General features: G+C 49.8%; 8 protein-coding genes across 8 annotated transcripts; 2 read left to right on the top strand and 6 right to left on the bottom strand.

Moving 5' to 3' along the window:
• Positions 1–19: 19 nt before the first annotated feature.
• B9G98_03032 (DNA repair helicase RAD3) lies at positions 20–2284 on the top strand (the record flags this gene model as incomplete). The annotated part of the gene is made up of 1 exon (XM_024809589.1): positions 20–2284. One exon carries the CDS (start codon positions 20–22, stop codon positions 2282–2284), a length of 2265 nt encoding a protein of 754 aa, XP_024665357.1.
• A 2-nt stretch (positions 2285–2286) lies between these two features.
• On the bottom strand, positions 2287–7860 carry B9G98_03031 (Pre-mRNA-splicing factor brr2; the record flags this gene model as incomplete). The annotated part of the gene is made up of 1 exon (XM_024809588.1): positions 2287–7860. One exon carries the CDS (start codon positions 7858–7860, stop codon positions 2287–2289), a length of 5574 nt encoding a protein of 1857 aa, XP_024665356.1.
• A 68-nt stretch (positions 7861–7928) lies between these two features.
• Positions 7929–9560, bottom strand: B9G98_03030 (hypothetical protein; the record flags this gene model as incomplete). Its single annotated transcript, XM_024809587.1, has 1 exon — positions 7929–9560. One exon carries the CDS (start codon positions 9558–9560, stop codon positions 7929–7931), a length of 1632 nt encoding a protein of 543 aa, XP_024665355.1.
• Positions 9561–9858: 298 nt separating this feature from the next.
• B9G98_03029 (hypothetical protein) lies at positions 9859–11274 on the bottom strand (the record flags this gene model as incomplete). The annotated part of the gene is made up of 1 exon (XM_024809586.1): positions 9859–11274. The coding sequence occupies one exon, from the start codon at positions 11272–11274 to the stop codon at positions 9859–9861; it is 1416 nt and encodes a 471-aa protein (XP_024665354.1).
• Positions 11275–11734: 460 nt separating this feature from the next.
• On the bottom strand, positions 11735–12436 carry B9G98_03028 (TATA-box-binding protein; the record flags this gene model as incomplete). Its single annotated transcript, XM_024809585.1, has 1 exon — positions 11735–12436. The coding sequence occupies one exon, from the start codon at positions 12434–12436 to the stop codon at positions 11735–11737; it is 702 nt and encodes a 233-aa protein (XP_024665353.1).
• Positions 12437–13252: 816 nt separating this feature from the next.
• Positions 13253–14263, bottom strand: B9G98_03027 (hypothetical protein; the record flags this gene model as incomplete). Its single annotated transcript, XM_024809584.1, has 1 exon — positions 13253–14263. One exon carries the CDS (start codon positions 14261–14263, stop codon positions 13253–13255), a length of 1011 nt encoding a protein of 336 aa, XP_024665352.1.
• An 89-nt stretch (positions 14264–14352) lies between these two features.
• Positions 14353–16257, bottom strand: B9G98_03026 (External alternative NAD(P)H-ubiquinone oxidoreductase B1, mitochondrial; the record flags this gene model as incomplete). Its single annotated transcript, XM_024809583.1, has 1 exon — positions 14353–16257. The coding sequence occupies one exon, from the start codon at positions 16255–16257 to the stop codon at positions 14353–14355; it is 1905 nt and encodes a 634-aa protein (XP_024665351.1).
• A 319-nt stretch (positions 16258–16576) lies between these two features.
• Positions 16577–17998, top strand: B9G98_03025 (hypothetical protein; the record flags this gene model as incomplete). Its single annotated transcript, XM_024809582.1, has 1 exon — positions 16577–17998. One exon carries the CDS (start codon positions 16577–16579, stop codon positions 17996–17998), a length of 1422 nt encoding a protein of 473 aa, XP_024665350.1.
• Positions 17999–18534: the final 536 nt, after the last annotated feature.

Here is an 18534-nt window from a genome sequence, read left to right as displayed (position 1 = left end):
CGCAGGGTCGCTATTTGTCATGAAATTCTACATTGATGATCTGCCGGTATTGTTCCCATATCCGAAGATATACCCGGAACAATATGAGTACATGTGCGATGTGAAGCGGACACTAGATATTGGAGGTGCGTCTATTCTGGAGATGCCTTCTGGTACCGGCAAAACGGTTTCGTTGCTGTCAGTGACCATTGCCTACCAGCTGCACTATCCGTCACGGCGCAAAATTGTGTATTGCTCACGAACAATGTCGGAAATCGACAAGGCGCTAGCTGAGTTGAAGAACCTGATGGACTATCGTGCCAAGGAGCTGGGCTACGTAGAAGAGTTCCGCGGCCTTGGTCTTACATCTCGTAAAAACCTCTGCCTCAACGAGGCAGTTCGCTACCAACGCAATGGCACGCTTGTCGATGAAATGTGCCGCTCAATGACCAATGGTATTGCCGCATCTACTGGCGGAACATTGTGCGATTTCCACGAGAGCATGAACGAAATCGAGCCCCACAATTATATTCCACCGGGCGTCTACACCTTTGAGGACCTCATCGCTTATTGTGAAAAGGCTGGTACATGTCCTTACTTTACAGTTCGTCGTATGATCCCTTACTGCAACATTGTTATTTATTCATTCCACTATTTGCTCGATCCCAAAATTGCCGCTCGTGTGTCCCGTGATTTACCCAAGGAAAGCATTATTATTTTCGACGAAGCACACAACATCGATAACGTATGCATTGAATCGCTGAGCATAGATCTCACGGAGGACTCTCTTCGAAAAGCAGCAAAAGGCATCAATTCCCTTGGTGACGCGGTCGACAGAGTCAAGCAGGTTGACCAAGAAAAACTCAAATCAGAATACGAAAAGCTGGTAGAAGGCCTTCGCGATGCTCAGGAGTCGCGAGATCAGGACTTGTTCATGAGCAACCCCGTTCTTCCCGAAGATTTGGCTGCTGATGCCGTTCCCGGCTCCATCAGAAAGGCCGAGCATTTCGTCGCATTTCTGCGTAGATTCGTCGAGTACCTCAAAGCCCGAATGAAAGTTCTACATGTGATCTCAGAGACGCCGATATCTTTTCTAAAACATTTAAAAGATGTCACATTCATTGATAAAAAGCCTCTCAGGTACTCGACAGAACGTCTAAACTCTCTTGTTCGTACATTGGAGTTGACCGATCTCCAAGAGTTTTCTGCGGTTAAAGAAATTGCAATTTTTGCCACGCTGGTGTCCACATATGAGCAAGGATTTATGCTTATTCTTGAACCGTTCGAGACTGAACAGGCCACCGTCCCGAACCCGATTTTGCGCTTTACTTGCCTGGACGCAAGTATTGCAATCAAACCAGTAATCGAACGCTTTGACTCGATCATTATCACCTCGGGAACAATTTCACCTTTGGACATGTACCCTCGCATGTTGAATTTCTCCACTGTTATGCAACAGTCCTACACAATGTCGTTGTCTCAGCGGTCCTTTTTGCCGCTGGTTGTAACCAAGGGCTCCGACCAAGTTGCGATTTCTTCTCGTTTCGAGATTCGCAATGACCCGAGTGTTGTGCGTAACTATGGTAATCTCCTCATCGAGTTTTCCAAAATTAGCCCCGACGGGCTTGTCGTCTTCTTCCCTTCTTATCTGTATATGGAAAGCATCATTTCTATGTGGCAGTCTATGGGTATTCTTGATGAGGTTTGGAAGTATAAATTGATTCTCGTTGAGACTCCGGATGCCCAAGAAACATCGTTGGCCCTTGAAACGTATCGAACAGCTTGTTCCAATGGCCGGGGCGCCGTAATGTTCTGTGTCGCCCGAGGAAAAGTGAGCGAGGGTATCGATTTTGACCACCAATATGGCCGCACAGTTCTAATGATTGGCGTACCATTCCAGTACACTGAATCGCGCATTCTTAAAGCTCGGCTAGAGTTCTTGCGAAACAATTACAACATTCGGGAAAATGACTTTTTATCTTTCGACGCTATGCGACATGCCGCCCAGTGTCTAGGTCGAGTCTTGCGCGGAAAAGATGACTACGGTATCATGGTTTTAGCTGACCGTCGGTTCGCCAAGAAACGAAACCAGCTTCCAAAATGGATCAACCAGGCAATTCTTGATGCAGATGTCAATCTGTCAACTGATATGGCGATTGCGGCTGCGAAAAAGTTCTTGCGCGGAATGGCCCAGCCGGTTAACCCCGAAGACCAGAAGGGCATTTCGGTATGGGAGATTGAGGATTTAGAACAACACCAATCTAATACTGTTCCGGCTCCCATGGAAGAAGTATCCACTAAATAATATTACAGGTCAACTATAACTTGCTTGTCCGCATCGATATAGCTATCGCACGCACACCATACAGTGACAGACGCGGTAGCCTCAGGGATAGTGAACTCAACTGATATCGTTTGTTCTTCCTCGACTAGCTGGGTCTTCTTGAACCCATAGAGCTCCTTTGTGTGGGGGTTGCCGATAATAATGTACCAGCTTTCTCGCGTGTTCCAGGGCAGCTTTCCAATAACTTGCGTATCTTCGTCCACGTCACGCTCAACCACAACTAGCATGTGAGCTGGTTCTCCTGGTATAACGGCCCCATCTGGCTTGGCAGTTAAATCAACGCTTGGGTAACGATTGACAAAGTTGGCGATGTCAACTAGCCGTTCGTCACCTTCTTTCATACCGAGCACTTCCAAACGTAAATCATCATCCTCTATAGCCATAAAATCATGAATACCCAATATATCATGGTCTTTGCAACGATCAATGATATCCCGTGTTACATGAGGTAGCTGCAAAAGCGGTGACTCCTTCGCCCACATTCCTTGAGTTACCATCTGATGCAGATCCAAAGCAGTAAGGACCGAAAGGTATCCATCGCCCGCAAGAACGTCAATTGTAGCTTTAATCAAGCGTAACACAACGTCTAGAGCCTCGAGAAGATCAGAAGCTTGCGAGCTCGGTAACTGGACGCGCGAAAGGTGCGCTTGGATAAGGTAAAACGCCTTGGCATTCGGCGTCAAACTTGCATCACTGAACTGTAAAGGAAGCTGGTGGGAAAGCGTGTTGAGGATTATATCGTCACCACCATGAAGCGGCACAGCTTCCATCTCTCCAGCAGAGCAAAGTTGCTCAAGTAGTGTCCGCAACCGGAACTTACTGCCCAGCTTGGACAAAATCGCCAAAGTTTGCGTAGATAATGCATAGTGTGCAGCGATAAATGCACCATTCCTCGGACTAACAGCCATTTCATCGCCATCAACATCGATAGCATCTGCCTCGCTCAGTTCCTCAAAGTTTGACTCGACAAGTTCACTCAAGAACTCATTGACATCATCTTCAGACACACTCTTAACCCCGTAGTAGGTCGGGTTCGCCTTGAGCCTCGTGAACATATAAGTGTAGGTCAACCAATCGATCGCATCAGCAGCCGACTGAATGATTTCCTCACTGATCTCCACTGCAAAGCTGTCAGCCAAAGCAAACTGTACATGGCTTTCCACAGGCAGTGGTTCCGAGAGGAATTTGGTATAGTAATCGCGGTAAGTTAAAGGTGTGTAAACAGTAGCCTGGCTTCCGCTTGCGACCATCTCGACAACACGGGCTGCAGTATAAGGTGCATATCTGTCCTCATTAGCATCATATTTCTCTGTATTCATGATGATGCTAACATCGCATTGCACTTTTTCAAGAGATTCCTGTGGTAAGATCAAGAATTTGCTCTCTTCCGAATCAGTAGGAACAGGCAAGTTGAACTGAGCCGCAGCAGCCAAGCGTAGAAGATCCTTCAATGTTCGGCGAACCTGACTATGGTCGGAAACCCACACCACTACTGATTTGCCAGATTCTAGCGCAACCTTGACCTCCTCTAAAACTGGACGAGCCAGCACAAGCATCTGGGACTTGTAAGGTCTAGGAATGACTGATTTGATCTCCCAGTTCAGTTTTGAAGAAACACTGAATATGTTCCCTTTTGAAGCTCCCAGCCAGGCTCCAAGCTCAATCGGAGCAACAGGAAGTCCAACACCTACAACACGTAAGGGTTTTTCAAGCTGCGTGGACATATACCCGATTCGCAGAATACAAAGCTCGTAGAGGAATCCATAGTGGCCACCAATGGTATGAAGATCCACACACACGAGCACGTTGATAATGTGTAAAGCTCTCCTGCGTCTCCATCGTCTAGTTAACCGTTCGAAATCACCGACCCAAGCTAGCAGCATTTTATTTTGAGCAAAAACAGAAAGGTCATCGGTCAAAACCTCCCCATCCAATAGTTTCCGGGCAATTTCAGTTTGACCACGCTGCGGAAATAGAACTAGTATGGTACCTGGTTCATCTCTATGCCTGTCATAAACCATCTTCACATATTCCTGCCAATGATTCATTTGACCGACATAAACATTCTCGTCGGTTTCTAGCAGCACAGCGCGAACCTGCTCTTTTTCAACCACCAATGGTGCCAAAAATTTCCGGGGCATCGAAGCATGCCGCAAGCTAACCACCGCTGTTGACTCACTGTGTAACCATCGATCGCTGATCAAAGAAACAAATAAATTAGCTGGGAGTGGAGAATTCATTATTATTGGCAGGGATGCTGTTTGTGTTTCCGTGTTTTCCCGGCAGATATACCACTCAGAGTACAAAAGATTGTCTTGTCCGTCATCCACCGCCAACCAAAACCTCTCAGCTTTATTATGAAGCTCGCTGTTCCAGTCAAATGTTGGAGTAATTTCGACATTAACACGGACCATAGTATGTGTCAGTGGTTGAGCTTGGGCTTCGATCGAAAACCTGGGGAATTGATGAAGAAGGCTTAGCACAAGTTCACCATCTCGCGGACTTCTAATTGCCTGGCCCAACTCAGCAGGAGTATCCAGGTCAAAGTAACGCTCCCACGGGAGCATCGATGCCTCGGTCTTTCGAATTACCTCCACAGGACAAGTGGGAAACTGTCTGAATGGCGTAGATGTGAGCCACATTCTTCTGTCCACCATTTTGAACAAGTCCAAAAGTTTGCGAGCGAGCTGGGCCCATTTATTAGCAACAGCAATTTCAAACATAGCTCTTATCAGACGCGACGCAGATTGAACCACATATATCATATCCGATGCAAGCGCGAATCCAGAAAGCGAAAGCCTACAAATGTAGGCCTGGAGAAGGACATTCATCTTCGCTACAGGCTCTGTCGGGGGCTCTTTTACCGGAATCGGAACCAGGTTGACGAGTCGATTCAACTCTACACGCTCTTCAATGCGAACTGGGATGTATTTGAACTCCGACGAGCGAGAAAATACTCTCATAATATCAATGATGTCCAAATAAGATTTCAATTGTTCACCGTACGTAGCCATCGAATCAGGAGTGATGTAGAAGTCGGCTGAAATCCTGCCGAGCTTGGTGATTTTGACGTCATTACCGTCGTATGTAATTAGTCCGTCTTTTCTCAAAATTGATAAGGCCGTGTGAGCCAGATCACGGCGTCTTTGAACCAAAAACTCATCATCGTCATACTCGGGACCCACCCGGTAGTCCACTCGGTCGCGAAGCATGCGTATATAGTAATATGTTCGCCCAAGCCATTCGACCGCATCTTCCACCTTTTTAATGGATCCTAAGGCCACCTCTGCATTGATCATATCTGAGATTCTGGAAATAAGCCGACTTTCGATTGGTAGATTCGCTGTCGAAATACCCAAATAATAATTAAGCATAGCATGCTGGGTGATAACCACACCTTCGCCGAATCTGTCGAATCCAGGTCTACCCGCACGGCCTAGCATTTGTAAAACGTCTTGGGGTTGTAGCTCTTGCCATGAGCCTGCTTGGGGGTTATAAACTTGAGTTCCTTTAATTATTACCGCATGGGCTGGCAAGTTAATTCCCCAAGCCAGGGTGGCTGTTGAAACCAAGACCGTGATCTTGCGCTCAGCGAACAGAGTTTCAACGGTTGTTCTATCTTTGCGAGACAATCCTGCATGATGAACAGCAAGTCCTTGAGTTACCAGGTCTGCTAATACTGGGTTGTCGCAATCAGGTTTCTGGTTTGCCTTGAACAGCCCTTGCTTGGATTCTTCTAGGGAACGGTCCAACAAGAACTGCGCTGTTTTGAACGTATCTTTACGAGAATGAACAAATACGATCATTTGGTGTTGTTCAGCAGCATATTCCTGTACTTTGTCCCAGCAAGCATCATTCATAGCTGTCAAAGCTTTGAACGGTTTTTTTTCGGTGATACCAATAAATATTTGAGTAAGTGGACAGGGTCTGTAACGGGAATCAAACGAAAATACTCCCTTATCTGCTTGCAAAAAGTGAGCGACATCCTTATAGTTTGGAAGCGTGGCAGAAAGACCAACCAGACGAAGAGGTTGAAGAGTATCTTGCGAAAACTTTAAAGATCTCGCGACAATACTCTCCAACGCAGGACCACGAGGGTCATGTAGAAGATGGATTTCATCAATGACAAGTAAACGAGTCAAGGCGGTGTAGCTGATATCGGTTGTCTTTCGAGTGACGACATCCCACTTTTCAGGTGTTGCAATAATAAGTTGTGTGTTTGCAAGTTGATCATGCGATAACGTTTGGTCACCGCTCAGCTCGGCAACGGAAATACCAAACGGGGCCAAGCGTTTAGAAAACTCGCGAACCTGCTCCTGAACAAGCGCTTTAAGGGGTGAAATATAAACCATTTTGAAAGCACTCAAGTCAATTGTGTCGTTTTTGCGATAGTTGGCGATGCACGACAGCATAGCCAACAGCGCGATTGTTGTTTTGCCAGCACCGGTGGGTGCACATACCAAAAGGTTCCCATCGGAATTCAAGGCAAAATCGCAGACTGTAGACTGAACGTTGTTCAAAGTTTTAATAGTGAATGCCGGTTGCATCCATTTCGGAAGCGAGTCCACATCTATAAGCGTGACGGGGTCCGGTCTATCCTGAGAATAAGGAATAGTATATTGTTCATAAGATCGGACACTTACACGTTCTGAACCTTCTGGCAATATGACTTTTGGTGCATGAATTTTCTTTGCATCCATTTCTAATAGCTCTAGATCAACAATGGCCGGTTGATCCTGCTGCATAGCCTGGTCTAGCAAATGAGACATTCCAGCTGTCTCCATTTCAGTCAGTACCTGGTCACGGTCGGGTCCTGTTTCGGCCATATGCAGTCTTGTGAGCCATAGCACGCGGTCTCGGTTGAGCACAAGAACTTTGACGATATCGAGGTGCTCAAATTCAAAGAGTTCCAGCAGTTCGTTTTCTTGCTGGTTTGGGGGCGCTTCCAGAGCAGCTAGAACTTGTCTCACGGTTTTCCCCGTCGGTTCAATAAAGTTTGCCAGCCAATCGCGGTCTACTGCGATTTCTGGGGCAGGCATTGGGGGCAGTTCAGAGGCCTCACTGTCATCGTCGTCCTCAGATTCGGTCTCGAAATCCATTCCATCATCGAAGGTGACTGCGACGTCTTGTTCTTCAATTTCAACATCTGTTTCTAGCGGAATTCTGCGTACAATGTTCAGCAATGAGTTGTATTTCTCGGTAGATAGCTTTGTGTCGAGTAGGTCTTCCAGCTCGGTTATTTTGACCTGCTCGGTTAAATCCTCGTCTCTGACCACGCTAACCACTGCCTCTGTTACCGATCTGATTATTTCGTCCGGCAGATCAGACATAAACTCTGCAACAAAAGCCGCGACGAGGGCATACGAGTCCTCACCGGACCGGCCTTTGGATGATTTCGGCGGTACGTAGCCGTCCTGTGGCTTTGTACGAACTACACGATCTCCCATTGTCTCAACAGACACTTTCCCTTGCAGACTTTCCGCGGCACCGCCGTCGCCACTGCCATTTCTTCGCGGCGCAGAAAGGACTTCGGGCATGTGATGGGAGCAGCTGACAGAGAAAGAAAACATGCCAGAGGGAGAGATGGGGAATTAAATGCTATATGTTACAATAAATCATAATCGTCCTTAGACACTTGAGGCTTCTGTTGTTGTGTGTGGGGAGCATAACGGCTCATTCGACTGGTGGCCATAGGACTTTGTATCTGCAATTGTTCAGGCACGCGCACTGGAGACGCCGGCATCTGCACGGGTTCTGCTTGAGCCTCATAGCGCATGTATGAGCTTCTAGGTAAGCTTTCGGGCACGACGTCAGACTGTCCTCGATCAGACGACTGCGGTGGTGTGATGTTCATTTCTTGGACCGGTTCGCTGCTTGGCTTGGACCGCGGAGGAGTGGATGTACCGTGGGGCTCAGCGGCGGGAGCGGCAGCGAGGGTGGGGGTAAGCGCTGGTTTACGGTTCACATTAACAATTAGTTCTCGGAGACGGCGAAGCTCTATCCAATGCTTTTGTTGCTGTTCATGAAGAATACTGCGGAACTCACGACAGAGGATACCGCAAGGGCCCGTAGATTCGAGGCGGGTGACCGCTTGTGAGTCGAGGTCCTTGGCTTCGAGGTCCTTGACTCGTTCTTCCAGCTGCTCGACGATTTCGCCAAACCCGTTCCGTTCATGTTCATAGTCAACGGCTATTCTCGTGACTTCCTCCAGCGAGGTCACCGTGTGCTCAAGCTCCTGTCGCTGAGCCTCGCTGCGGAGTCGCAGTTGGTTTGTGCGCTTTCGTTCGTCGTCCAGATTGCGTTGGAGCTCAAGGAGCTCGGCGTTCAGCCTTGCTCGCTCGACAGGGTCCTCGGCGGCTTCTCGTTGGCTCACTTGGTAATTAAGTTGTTCTGCACGGGTTCGGTGAGCTGTAGCGTCCGACTGGGAGTCTTGCAAGGCCCGGCTGAGGCGGCCTCGGTCCTGAACCAGCGTTTTGATGCCAGTTGAAACAACTGCAAGATCTGAGGTATCTTTAAACTCTGCTCTAGGCAAAGTAGCTTTGATCTTCATTGCCAAAATGGCGATCTCGTCCCGGACATCGGCCTCGGCGCCGAAATTGCTGGCCCGCATGGTCTGACTGGAATCGGTTCGGGCATGAGCCTGACCACGCGGTCCTTCTATACTGGCAGCATTATTACCAGCCTGGCTGTGTAATGCATGCTGTGCGAGTAGCGCCGCGTAGTGTCGAACAATCCTGAGCTCTAGCTGGGAGCGATCGAACTGGAGTCGTAAAAGGCTCGCCTCCAAATCCTTGATGCGGGTCATGCTAACCTCTATTTCGTCTTCTGCCTGTCTGCTGAGTCTCTTCGCTTTCTCGCCACTAGAAAACACCCGCGACATGCGGTTTTCCTTTTTTTTTCCCTCCAGATGCAAACGAGATAACGAAGACGCTGCCTCGGCCATTTTGTGTTCGACCTCGAGCTGGCCCGCCGTTTCACTGATCTTGGTGTCGACCTCTTTGATCTTGCGTGAAAGCCGTTGTAACTCGGATGCTGTCAGTACCTGATTGTCCTGGCAGGCTTCAACGGCAGACGCAAGCGGGCCATCCAACGCAGCCCGTTGCTCGTCACCATTCAGCAACACCGGAGGCGCCGCCAAATACTCTTCTGGGCTCTGGACAGTCTCAAATCCCTGGTATACAGACGAGGACGACGTATTGAGCGACGTCTGGCTCGGGTCGTAACCAACCGTTTGCATGTATAAGCAGGCAGCAGGATCGCTTAGGATCGAAAGGTGAAATATTTGAGGAAATTTTTTTCGTGTTTGTGACGGGAGTTAGAAGCGGTGGATTTTGCACTAGTGTGCTTGAGTCGCATTGTCCGTTCGATAGCTAGCTACAAATCTATGAATTAATCCGGCCGGCCGTCGTGCCTAAGCGCTGGTGTGCCTAATCCTCCTCCCTCATTCCGTGGTGGGGTAAGCTATGGATCAGCAACGGAAGGTCGGCTAAGCATGAAAGTCCAAATGCTGCATAACTGTAGTAGGTTAAAGATCGCTAATAGCCAGAGTCGCACCAGCCGTTAACAGGCAGGCACGATAAGTATTTGCACCAGCTACAGTTGTCCAGGTTCTCCTCGAAATTGCGCAGCAAGAGCACATAGTAGACGATGACGGTCGCGAACGCGCTCAGCCTGACGAGCCACCACAGCCACCAGTAGACGGTGCGGTTTTTAAAGTGCTCGAGCGGCTTGCTCATATCCAGCTTGACGACGTCGAACTTTTTGTGCGGTCGACGGTCCTCCGGCCGCTTTAGTCTCAGAGACAGCGGACTACGCATGAGGATAAGCCCCGTAAGAATGCCGACGCAGAATCCGCCAATGTGGGCGAAATTGTCGATTCCAGGGAGCAGTCCCAAGACAAACGAGATGACAATGTCAATAATAATAAATAAAAGATTCCACAGGGGTCTGGTGTAGAGCTGCCAGTTCAGAAGAAGGTCCAATAAGTCTATGGCAATCACTCCAAAAAGTGCACCGCTGGCACCCACCGTGACTGTTCCACGTCCAGCGTAGTTGCCGGACATGATGAATCCGCCAATTCCCGACGCCCAATACACAATCATGTATTTCACGATGCCTATGTCTCTTTCCAGCGCTCCTCCTAGCACAATCTGGAGCAGCAGGTTGAAGCCAATGTGGATGATTCCGGCATGCAAAAACATGGCACTGATGAATCTCCACCACTGGTTTGGTGCTTCTGGGTTAAAGCCAAAGCCACATAGCTCGGCAAGGCTGCAGACGTCTGTATCGATGCTGGTTGAATTGGGGCATGGCCACACCGTGTCGGGGGCATAATCACTCGGCCGCATACACGGAGAAAATCTGCCTCCCATATTAATCAATAGATAGCTTGACGGACCGATCATTGGGTTGAACGAGGGCTTGGTCTGGACAGGTGACCCGGTGAGGACGCCCATTTTGACAAACTCGACAACAAACACCACAATCTGGATCGCTGAAACTGTCCATGTCCACCAGGGGGCCTGTTTGTACCACGGTTTGGCTTTTCGTCGTTTGGAACGGCGTCTGCGGTGGCTGCGGTGGCTTCGCCTCGTGCCCACGTCGTCATCTTCATCGATTTCGTCTCTTTCTCTTGTCCCAGCTTCGCTTGGTGCCGCGAGATGGGTTGTAGAGTCGTTCAAGAGGTTGAGTCCATCGTTAGTTTCGTAGAATTCCGCGCCGTCGCCGACCCCGTGCACATTGAAACTGCTTGTGGAGTCAAAGACACGCAATGGTCTTTGTTCGCCCGAATACACTGAATACGGCAAAGAAGCCGAGCTGCCTGGCGGTGCTGGATACGGGAACTTTGCCGCACTGACCCCGGGATCTGGCCGTGGCCAGGTTTCCGGGCTGTCCGGGTGCTTGTTCTGGTCCTTGAATTTAGAGTCGGGCCAGTCCGGGTCATCACTCATTCGTTAGCCGCTATTCCAAGTCTGTTGATTCGATTGAACGCAGCCGCTGCCCAATCTTGAAACCAGAATGAGGGATAGCCTTGATTAGATAACTCTATCTTATGAGGCTAACCCAAGATGAAACAGAATGCTTCATTCTAAGGGTTACTGTTTATGCGTTGGATTCTTTTTAGGTTCTTGGATTCCTGGATCCTTGGACCCTTAGATTCTTTGTAGATTCCTATTCTTTACTAATTGGTGTAGTTGGACTTTAGGTTTTTGGAGGTTTGACTTACGGGCTACTTTTTTTTTTGTCGATTTTCATGGGTTTTCAGTTTTTTTGTAAGGTTTTATGGTAATAATATAATTTTGGGATCCGCGGGGATCTGTAAAACCTGATCGCAGAGGAAAAGCATCTTTGGCTTCTTGAAGCTAGTTAACTAATCGCGGTGGAAATTTTTTGTTCAAATGGCGTACGTCATCAGCTCTTTCGGAACTCGGACAATACGGGGTAAATATTCTCAAAGGCGTCGTAAATCTCTTGGCGTTGTTTTGCACCAGTCAAAACAATCTTTCCAGAGACAAAGATCAACAACACGATCTTGGGTTTGACCATACGGTAAATGAGGCCAGGGAACAGCTCGGGCTCGTAACTGGAGAAAGTTCCGTGGTTGAAAGCCAGGCCTTCAAGACGAATCGGGAACTTGACGTCGCAAGAACCAACGATATTTTGAATTTTGAAATCGGTGAACTTGGCATTGAAGCCAAGCTTCTGAATAATACGGGCGTATTTGCGAGAAGCAAGACGAGAGTCGTCTTCACTCTTGGCACCAGTAACAACCATCTTGCCCGAGGCAAAAATAAGCGCTGTTGTCTTGGGCTCACGAATACGCATAATTACGGCAGCGAAACGCTTGGGATTGTACTCTGCATTACGCGCATGCAACGCAATGGTCTTGAGGTCCAGCCTGCAAGCCAAGTTTACGGTTGCGACAATGTTCTGCAGAGTAGGCACGAGGCCTGAAGATCCCTGCTCGTCAGGCTCACCTTTTAGAGATTCTGTGTTAGAACTTTCATTTGCAATGTTGCCATTCGACAGATCATTGGGGTCACCAGGAAACGACAGCGACGAAGCAAGCGATCTGGCTTGGGCAGGAGTAGTGGGAACAGCTAGAGCATCCATCGTGGTACTTAAGTTATGCAACTTTCGGAACAAAGGATTAACAAATTAATGTCTCCTTGGGAATAAATAATAATAAATTGAAAAAGCAGTGCGTTTCAATTGATTAGCAGGGCCAAGTGCTGACAAAGAAACCAGAGCAGGAAAAAAAAATTATAGTGGTTAGGTATATTTCCTAACCTCTGTGCCGGACAGACCCAAAAGTGGGAGACGCGTTGTTTATATAGATTGAATAATGGGTTAGGGTCTGGTTGGGTACGGGTGGCAAACTCGATGAATGATTGGTCAGGCCCTTTCATGTGCAGCCCTTTCCTGCATCCTTATGCAGGTTCTATGCAGGTTTGCACAAACCAACTAGTACACAGCCATGTGACCTTATACGCGAATGGCTTTCCTCAGAAACGGAGTTTTCCACCCTCGGAAGGTCAACAACAAGGCAATCCACCTGCTGTTCCGGCTCATGCGCGTACAGAGCACACCAAATCAATCACCAAATATGCTTAGGACACGTTGCCACTAGCCGATGCGTCCATCAATCTCTAAAGTGGTTCTTTGTAGCCGCCGCTTTCAAAACATATCTTTTGTAAACGGAAATCTGACGCAAACCATTGCCCAATTTGGCGTTTAAATCGTAGCCAAGCCACGGCCCCACTGTTTCGCAAGCGAGGTTTGGTGTTGAGCGTACTGCAAGGCAGCCCAAAAAATTCTAATGCTGCAGACGCACTACCGTATGCTTATGCAACGACGTAGCCAGGCCGAGCTAGCCGGACGTGCTAGCCGGAAAATAAATAAGTTGTTTTTTGGAGTCAAATCAACAAATTACTGAGGTAACCCAAGAATTCGTCGCAGTGTCCTGGGATCGGTTCCGCCCAACGTGTATCCAACTTGCGATCCATCTCGTGACGTCAAAGTTGCTAAAGCGTTATCCGCAAACGCGGTATCCTCGCTACTTGGTGGTGATTTCTTGTCCACAGACTTCCATACTTTCTGTACAAAACCTTCTTGCTCTTCCCAGTATTTTTGCTCCAGTGTGCCTAGGTCACCGTCGCGTCCCTTGAGAGTACCCATGAAATAAAGCGCGCCCAAGTTCCTCATATTGTATGCCAAACTCGAATTTGCCTTGGCGAGAATGTTTTCGGGGGCATAAGATCGCGCAGATGCCCACATGCGCTCTTCAAGATACACCAGCAGTGCAGCACCCATCAAAAGGTTGGAGTGGGTCGTAGCGCGAAACACCGAGATCAAATTGAATTTAACAGCTTCGATAAAGTTTGCTTTAACAACAAACTCAATAAGCGGTGGAATCAGAATCAAGCATTGCACTTTGAACCACCTCGAGCTGTGGATCGAGTGCGCAGCTGCAAACGCCAGTGTAAAAAAATCAAGCGCTGTCCTGAACAAATTAAACATCCCCGTATAAACCATAAAGTTCACAGACAAGGAGCTATAAGATTCTCCAGCGGCGAGTGGCCAGACGCACCAACTACATTTCATGCCTTGAGGACCAGTTAGTCTGTAAATGCGTCCACCGTCAGGGCCTAGCGACTCCAACCAGCCCAGCACATCTAGGTCTTCTTGAGTGAGCTCGCGCACAGTACTAAGCCTCACCGCCAGACTCTTGGGCTCCATGGCTGCCGGCGTTTTCGAGATAGCATAGATGTCCTCAAATGCCACACTCTTCTCGATAAGCAATTGAACAGCAATAGCCGCCGCAAAAATAAGAAGTGACCTGCTCAAAGGCTTGTCTTTGCCGGGAAGGCCTTTGAACCACATCACAAGCCAGGCTGCCACCGCACCAACAGCTAACACCCCATTGAAAAACGATGTCATCAAGGTGGGATTCCTATGCAACCCGCAGCATTTTAAAGCACGCAGGTCAGCAGGAGTGTATATGTCACGTGACTGTAGTTATTAGATTTCTACTTTTGCCGGTCGTGGAGATAGATTTGGCGACCAAAAAGACCACGGTACATCCAATCAAACGCCATATGTAAACGAGCACGAGGTGTGACCGTCATTGTCATGTAGGCACTACGCCAGGCGTACATAGCTAGAACACCGCCAAGGAACTGGAATCTGCCGGTGTCAATGATGGCACCGTTCGAAACATAAGCCATTGACCCCAGGTTTTTGAAGGCAAACGGTCTGTACATGCGCTCATCTTGATTGTCAGTCAGCGCATTGAGCTTTTGCGCAATGTATTCACCCTGCTGATGCGCTCTCTGAGCCGTAGCCGGAAGAGAGACCACTTTGGCGTTTGCATCCTGAAGGGCGGCCACAGTCTGGTCGTAGCTAAGCTCCTCGTCCTGGGGACGCTCATGCAACAGACGCTCGCGCATAGTCTTCAAGATGTAGCCCGCTTGCGGCTCTTCAGCAATCATCCGATCGATAATGGAAATAGCCTGTTTGACGGTGAGCCGGTCAATATAGCCACTGCTGGTTCCATGGCGCTTCTTGGCGTGTTTCACCATGATCTTTTTGAGATCCGCAGCAAGATCTGTGCGGATCGTGGCACAGTCACCGATGGCATACACACCGGCGGGGGCGCCAATTACATGGCAGTACGAATCAGTCTCAAGAGCCCGCTTATTATGCTGGAACTCGGGCAGTTTTTCGCAGAGCTTTTGGGTAAATCGGGTAGTGGTGATGCCTGTGGTCCACAGGGTCAGCCCGCTGGGCAACTCATAGATCTGCTTGGTACCGTCCGACAGCCGCTGGGAGTACAAGACAGATCCCGGACGTACCTCCTCGACGCGAGAATTGAGCTGCAGGTCGATTCCATCGCGAGCAAACCGTTGCATGGCGAACTCGGAAATTTTCTCGTCATAGGTATTCAAAATAGCCGACCGGCTCTGGATGATATGCACGCTAGAATTATTCAAAAGCAGGCTGGGGTACTTTCTGATAACGTCCTCTCGCAGCAGATCGTAGACCTCGGCTGCCACCTCGACACCAGTTGGACCGCCTCCGCAGATCACAAAAGAGAGTAATCGTTTACGCTCTTCCTCAGAAGTCGAGGGCAAAGCGGCCATCTCCAGGTTTCGGCAAATAGCCTCCTTGACCTCCTGCGCATCAAGCGCGGTCTTGAAAGCATAAGTATACTGCAATCCGGGAACACCATGGGTGTTTGATTTGGCCCCGGTCGCAAAAACAATCTCATCGTACGGGATGTAGAAGTGGACGGAATCGCCATTGGGGCTGTCGGAGCGAACTTCCAGCAGGCGATCCTCAAAGTCAATGTCATCTGCGGCAGCAGAAACAAACCGGACACCACGTTTCCGGCACATATCGCGCACCGGTTCCATTAAGGAGTCCAAAGATAGGGTGCCCACGGCAGCCGACGGAAGCAGCGGCGTGAACAGGAAGTGATTAGTGGGCGAAACCATTGTGACATTGTACTTTGTGGTATCGATGCTACGCATACAGCTAATTGCACCCCATCCGCTGCCGACAATGACCAGGTTCGGTCGATCGCTGTCATTGCCGAGCTCTCGGTCGTCAATCCAAGATTCTGCAATGGGCAGGTTCTTGGGCCCGCCGCGACGCAGATGCAGGGCACTGAGGGGGATATCGCATTCGACCTCCAGAGGCCCATCCTTGTAAGTAGTGGCATCGTACAAAAAGAAGAACGCGAGATAGCCGACAGGTATAGCAACGGCTACTGCGCCTAGCCTCAACAGAGCCATAGCGAATTTCCGGGTCTTTTTGGGAGGCCGGGCCTCCGAGTAAAATCGAGGTGCATAATTCGGAGCTACAAATCGTTTAGGGGCACGCTTAAACAGAGCTAATCCATTGGCCCGAGAAACTGTGAACCGCCGAATCATGATGACTTGGGATGATAGGTTGCATGCAGGCGGCGTAATATGAGATGCATCAAGCTGGGGGAGGCATATATGGGGCGAGTCGGCCGGCAGGGTGCGGCGATGTTCTTGGTGATAGGGTGTCTGCACATGGCCAATTCCAGTATATTTGCACCCGCTCAGCGCCAAGAGGGTCGATTAGCCTGCCTGCAGCAACCGTCGGCATTGGTCACGTAAGCGGCAAACCGGCAGGCTCCCACCCCCAGCCACATACCATCAACTGGAAATCACTTGGACGGTTTTATTTTTGGGAATCTGAGATCGAGGCTACGAGGAAATAATCATGGGAATTAACAATCCAGTACCGAGGGATCTAGGCAAGGAGAGCCAGAAGGCGGCCAAGATTCTCGCTTCGTTTGTGAAGCCCAACCAGTTAATCAACTACGACTCTGTGATTCCGCCGCATGTTCTGCGCAACGCCAAGGGCCTAATGATCATTACCGTGCTCAAGGCTGGCTTTCTGTTCTCCGGCCGTGCCGGTTCGGGTGTCCTTGTTGCTCGCCTTCCTGATGGCTCGTGGTCCCCGCCTAGTGCGATCATGACGGGCGGCGCTGGCGTCGGCGGCCAGATTGGTGCGGAGCTCACTGACTTTATTTTTATTCTGAACACCCGTGAAGCAGTCGAGACATTCGCCCGTGGCGGCTCTCTTACCCTCGGTGGAAATATGTCTCTGGCCGCTGGGCCGTTGGGTCGAAACGCAGAAGCGGCTGGCGGTGTTTCTGCGTCCAATGCCACGGCCGTGTTCTCTTACGCAAAAACTAAGGGTCTGTTTGCTGGTGTCTCTCTTGAGGGCTCCGTAATTGTCGAGCGTCGGGAAGCCAACCGCAAGTTCTACGGAAGCAGCAGCTGTACTTCGCGAAGTATTCTTAGCGGAAGAGTCAGGCCCCCTCGCTCAGTGGCACCGCTTTTCCAGGTGCTTGATTCAAAGGCATTCCGAGCCGATTGGGACGAGGACGACTATGGCGACAGTCTTTACGACGATATTCCAGATTTTGATACCGACTACGACAGCCGCTCGAGGTACTCTCGGGACGATGATTTCGATGACGTATATTCAGCGCCCCGCCAACGCGATGGCAGGCGGTACACCAATGACTATGAGCAGCGCTCTAGCATGAGAGCGAGTGGAGCGGGCCGTCCATCTGGCCGCTACAAAGATGACGACCTGAGCGATGATGATGATGATTATTACACAGATCGCCGAGAACGCAGTGCTCCGCGAAGAAGAGACTACGGAGACCGCTATGACGACAGAGACCGCTACGCGGATCACTCCTATGGTAACCGTGATCGCTATGATGACCGGGACCGCGACCACGACCGCAGTGACCGTGGCGACCGTGGCGACCGTGATCGTTATGGCAGCAGCAGCCGGGATCGATACGGCGACCGCAGTGACCGTGGCGACCGTGACCGTTACGGCAGCAGCCACGACCGCGACCGTGACCGAAGCGGGCCTCGAGACACCCGCGACTCTCGTCTGGACTCCCCTAGCCAAAGCCGCTCTGCCTCCGGGTCAAGCAAAGGAGGAATCCGGGCCCGGGCCCTCTACACTTTCCGCGGCGAACAGACCGGCGACCTGTCTTTCCAAAAGGGAGACATTATCCACATTGTGGAAAAATCAGACTCAACAGACGACTGGTGGACTGGAGAATTGGGCGGCAAACAGGGCATTTTCCCTGCCAACTATGTAGAAACTTATTGAAATAGTCTTATCTCGACATAATCAGTAACCCTGCGCCTTTTTTCCTGCCCTTTGAACCTCTTTTAGGGTTCTGACCCACGCAGCAGTAAAGCAATTATGATGTAATTATGCTTGCAGCACCGTTTTCTTTCCAGGTTTGCAGCAGCCAGGCGGTCCAAGCGAGGTGAGTCTGGAGCGATGGAGACGGGCAATGGCTAGAAAGCATTTGGTCGAGGCGGGTCCCCGTACCGCTGATCCCGGACTTCCGCCTGCCCCAGTTGGCTGCCGTGGTCGCGGGCAACCCAACTTGCTCAACCAAATGCAGCCAGCGAGAGCACGGGGAAACAACCGCTCGGGAACACGCCGACGCACCGGGCTAACGGCTCCGGGCTAATCGAGTATTAACACAGATATAGGATCCATAAACAAGAAAAAATTCCCAGATCACACGCGAAAAGAGAAAAGATCGGTAGTTTTCCATGCATCTATTTCCGTTGGAGGTGCGCCGGTTGGCTAGTAATACACCCTAGCCCCGATAAAAAAACACCAAGTGGGAA

The sequence above is a fragment of the Wickerhamiella sorbophila genome (genome assembly GCF_002251995.1).
Source record: "Wickerhamiella sorbophila strain DS02 chromosome Unknown contig3, whole genome shotgun sequence".
NCBI classification, from domain to species: Eukaryota; Fungi; Ascomycota; class Dipodascomycetes; order Dipodascales; family Trichomonascaceae; genus Wickerhamiella; species Wickerhamiella sorbophila.
This window is presented reverse-complemented; position numbering and strand designations above follow the sequence as displayed.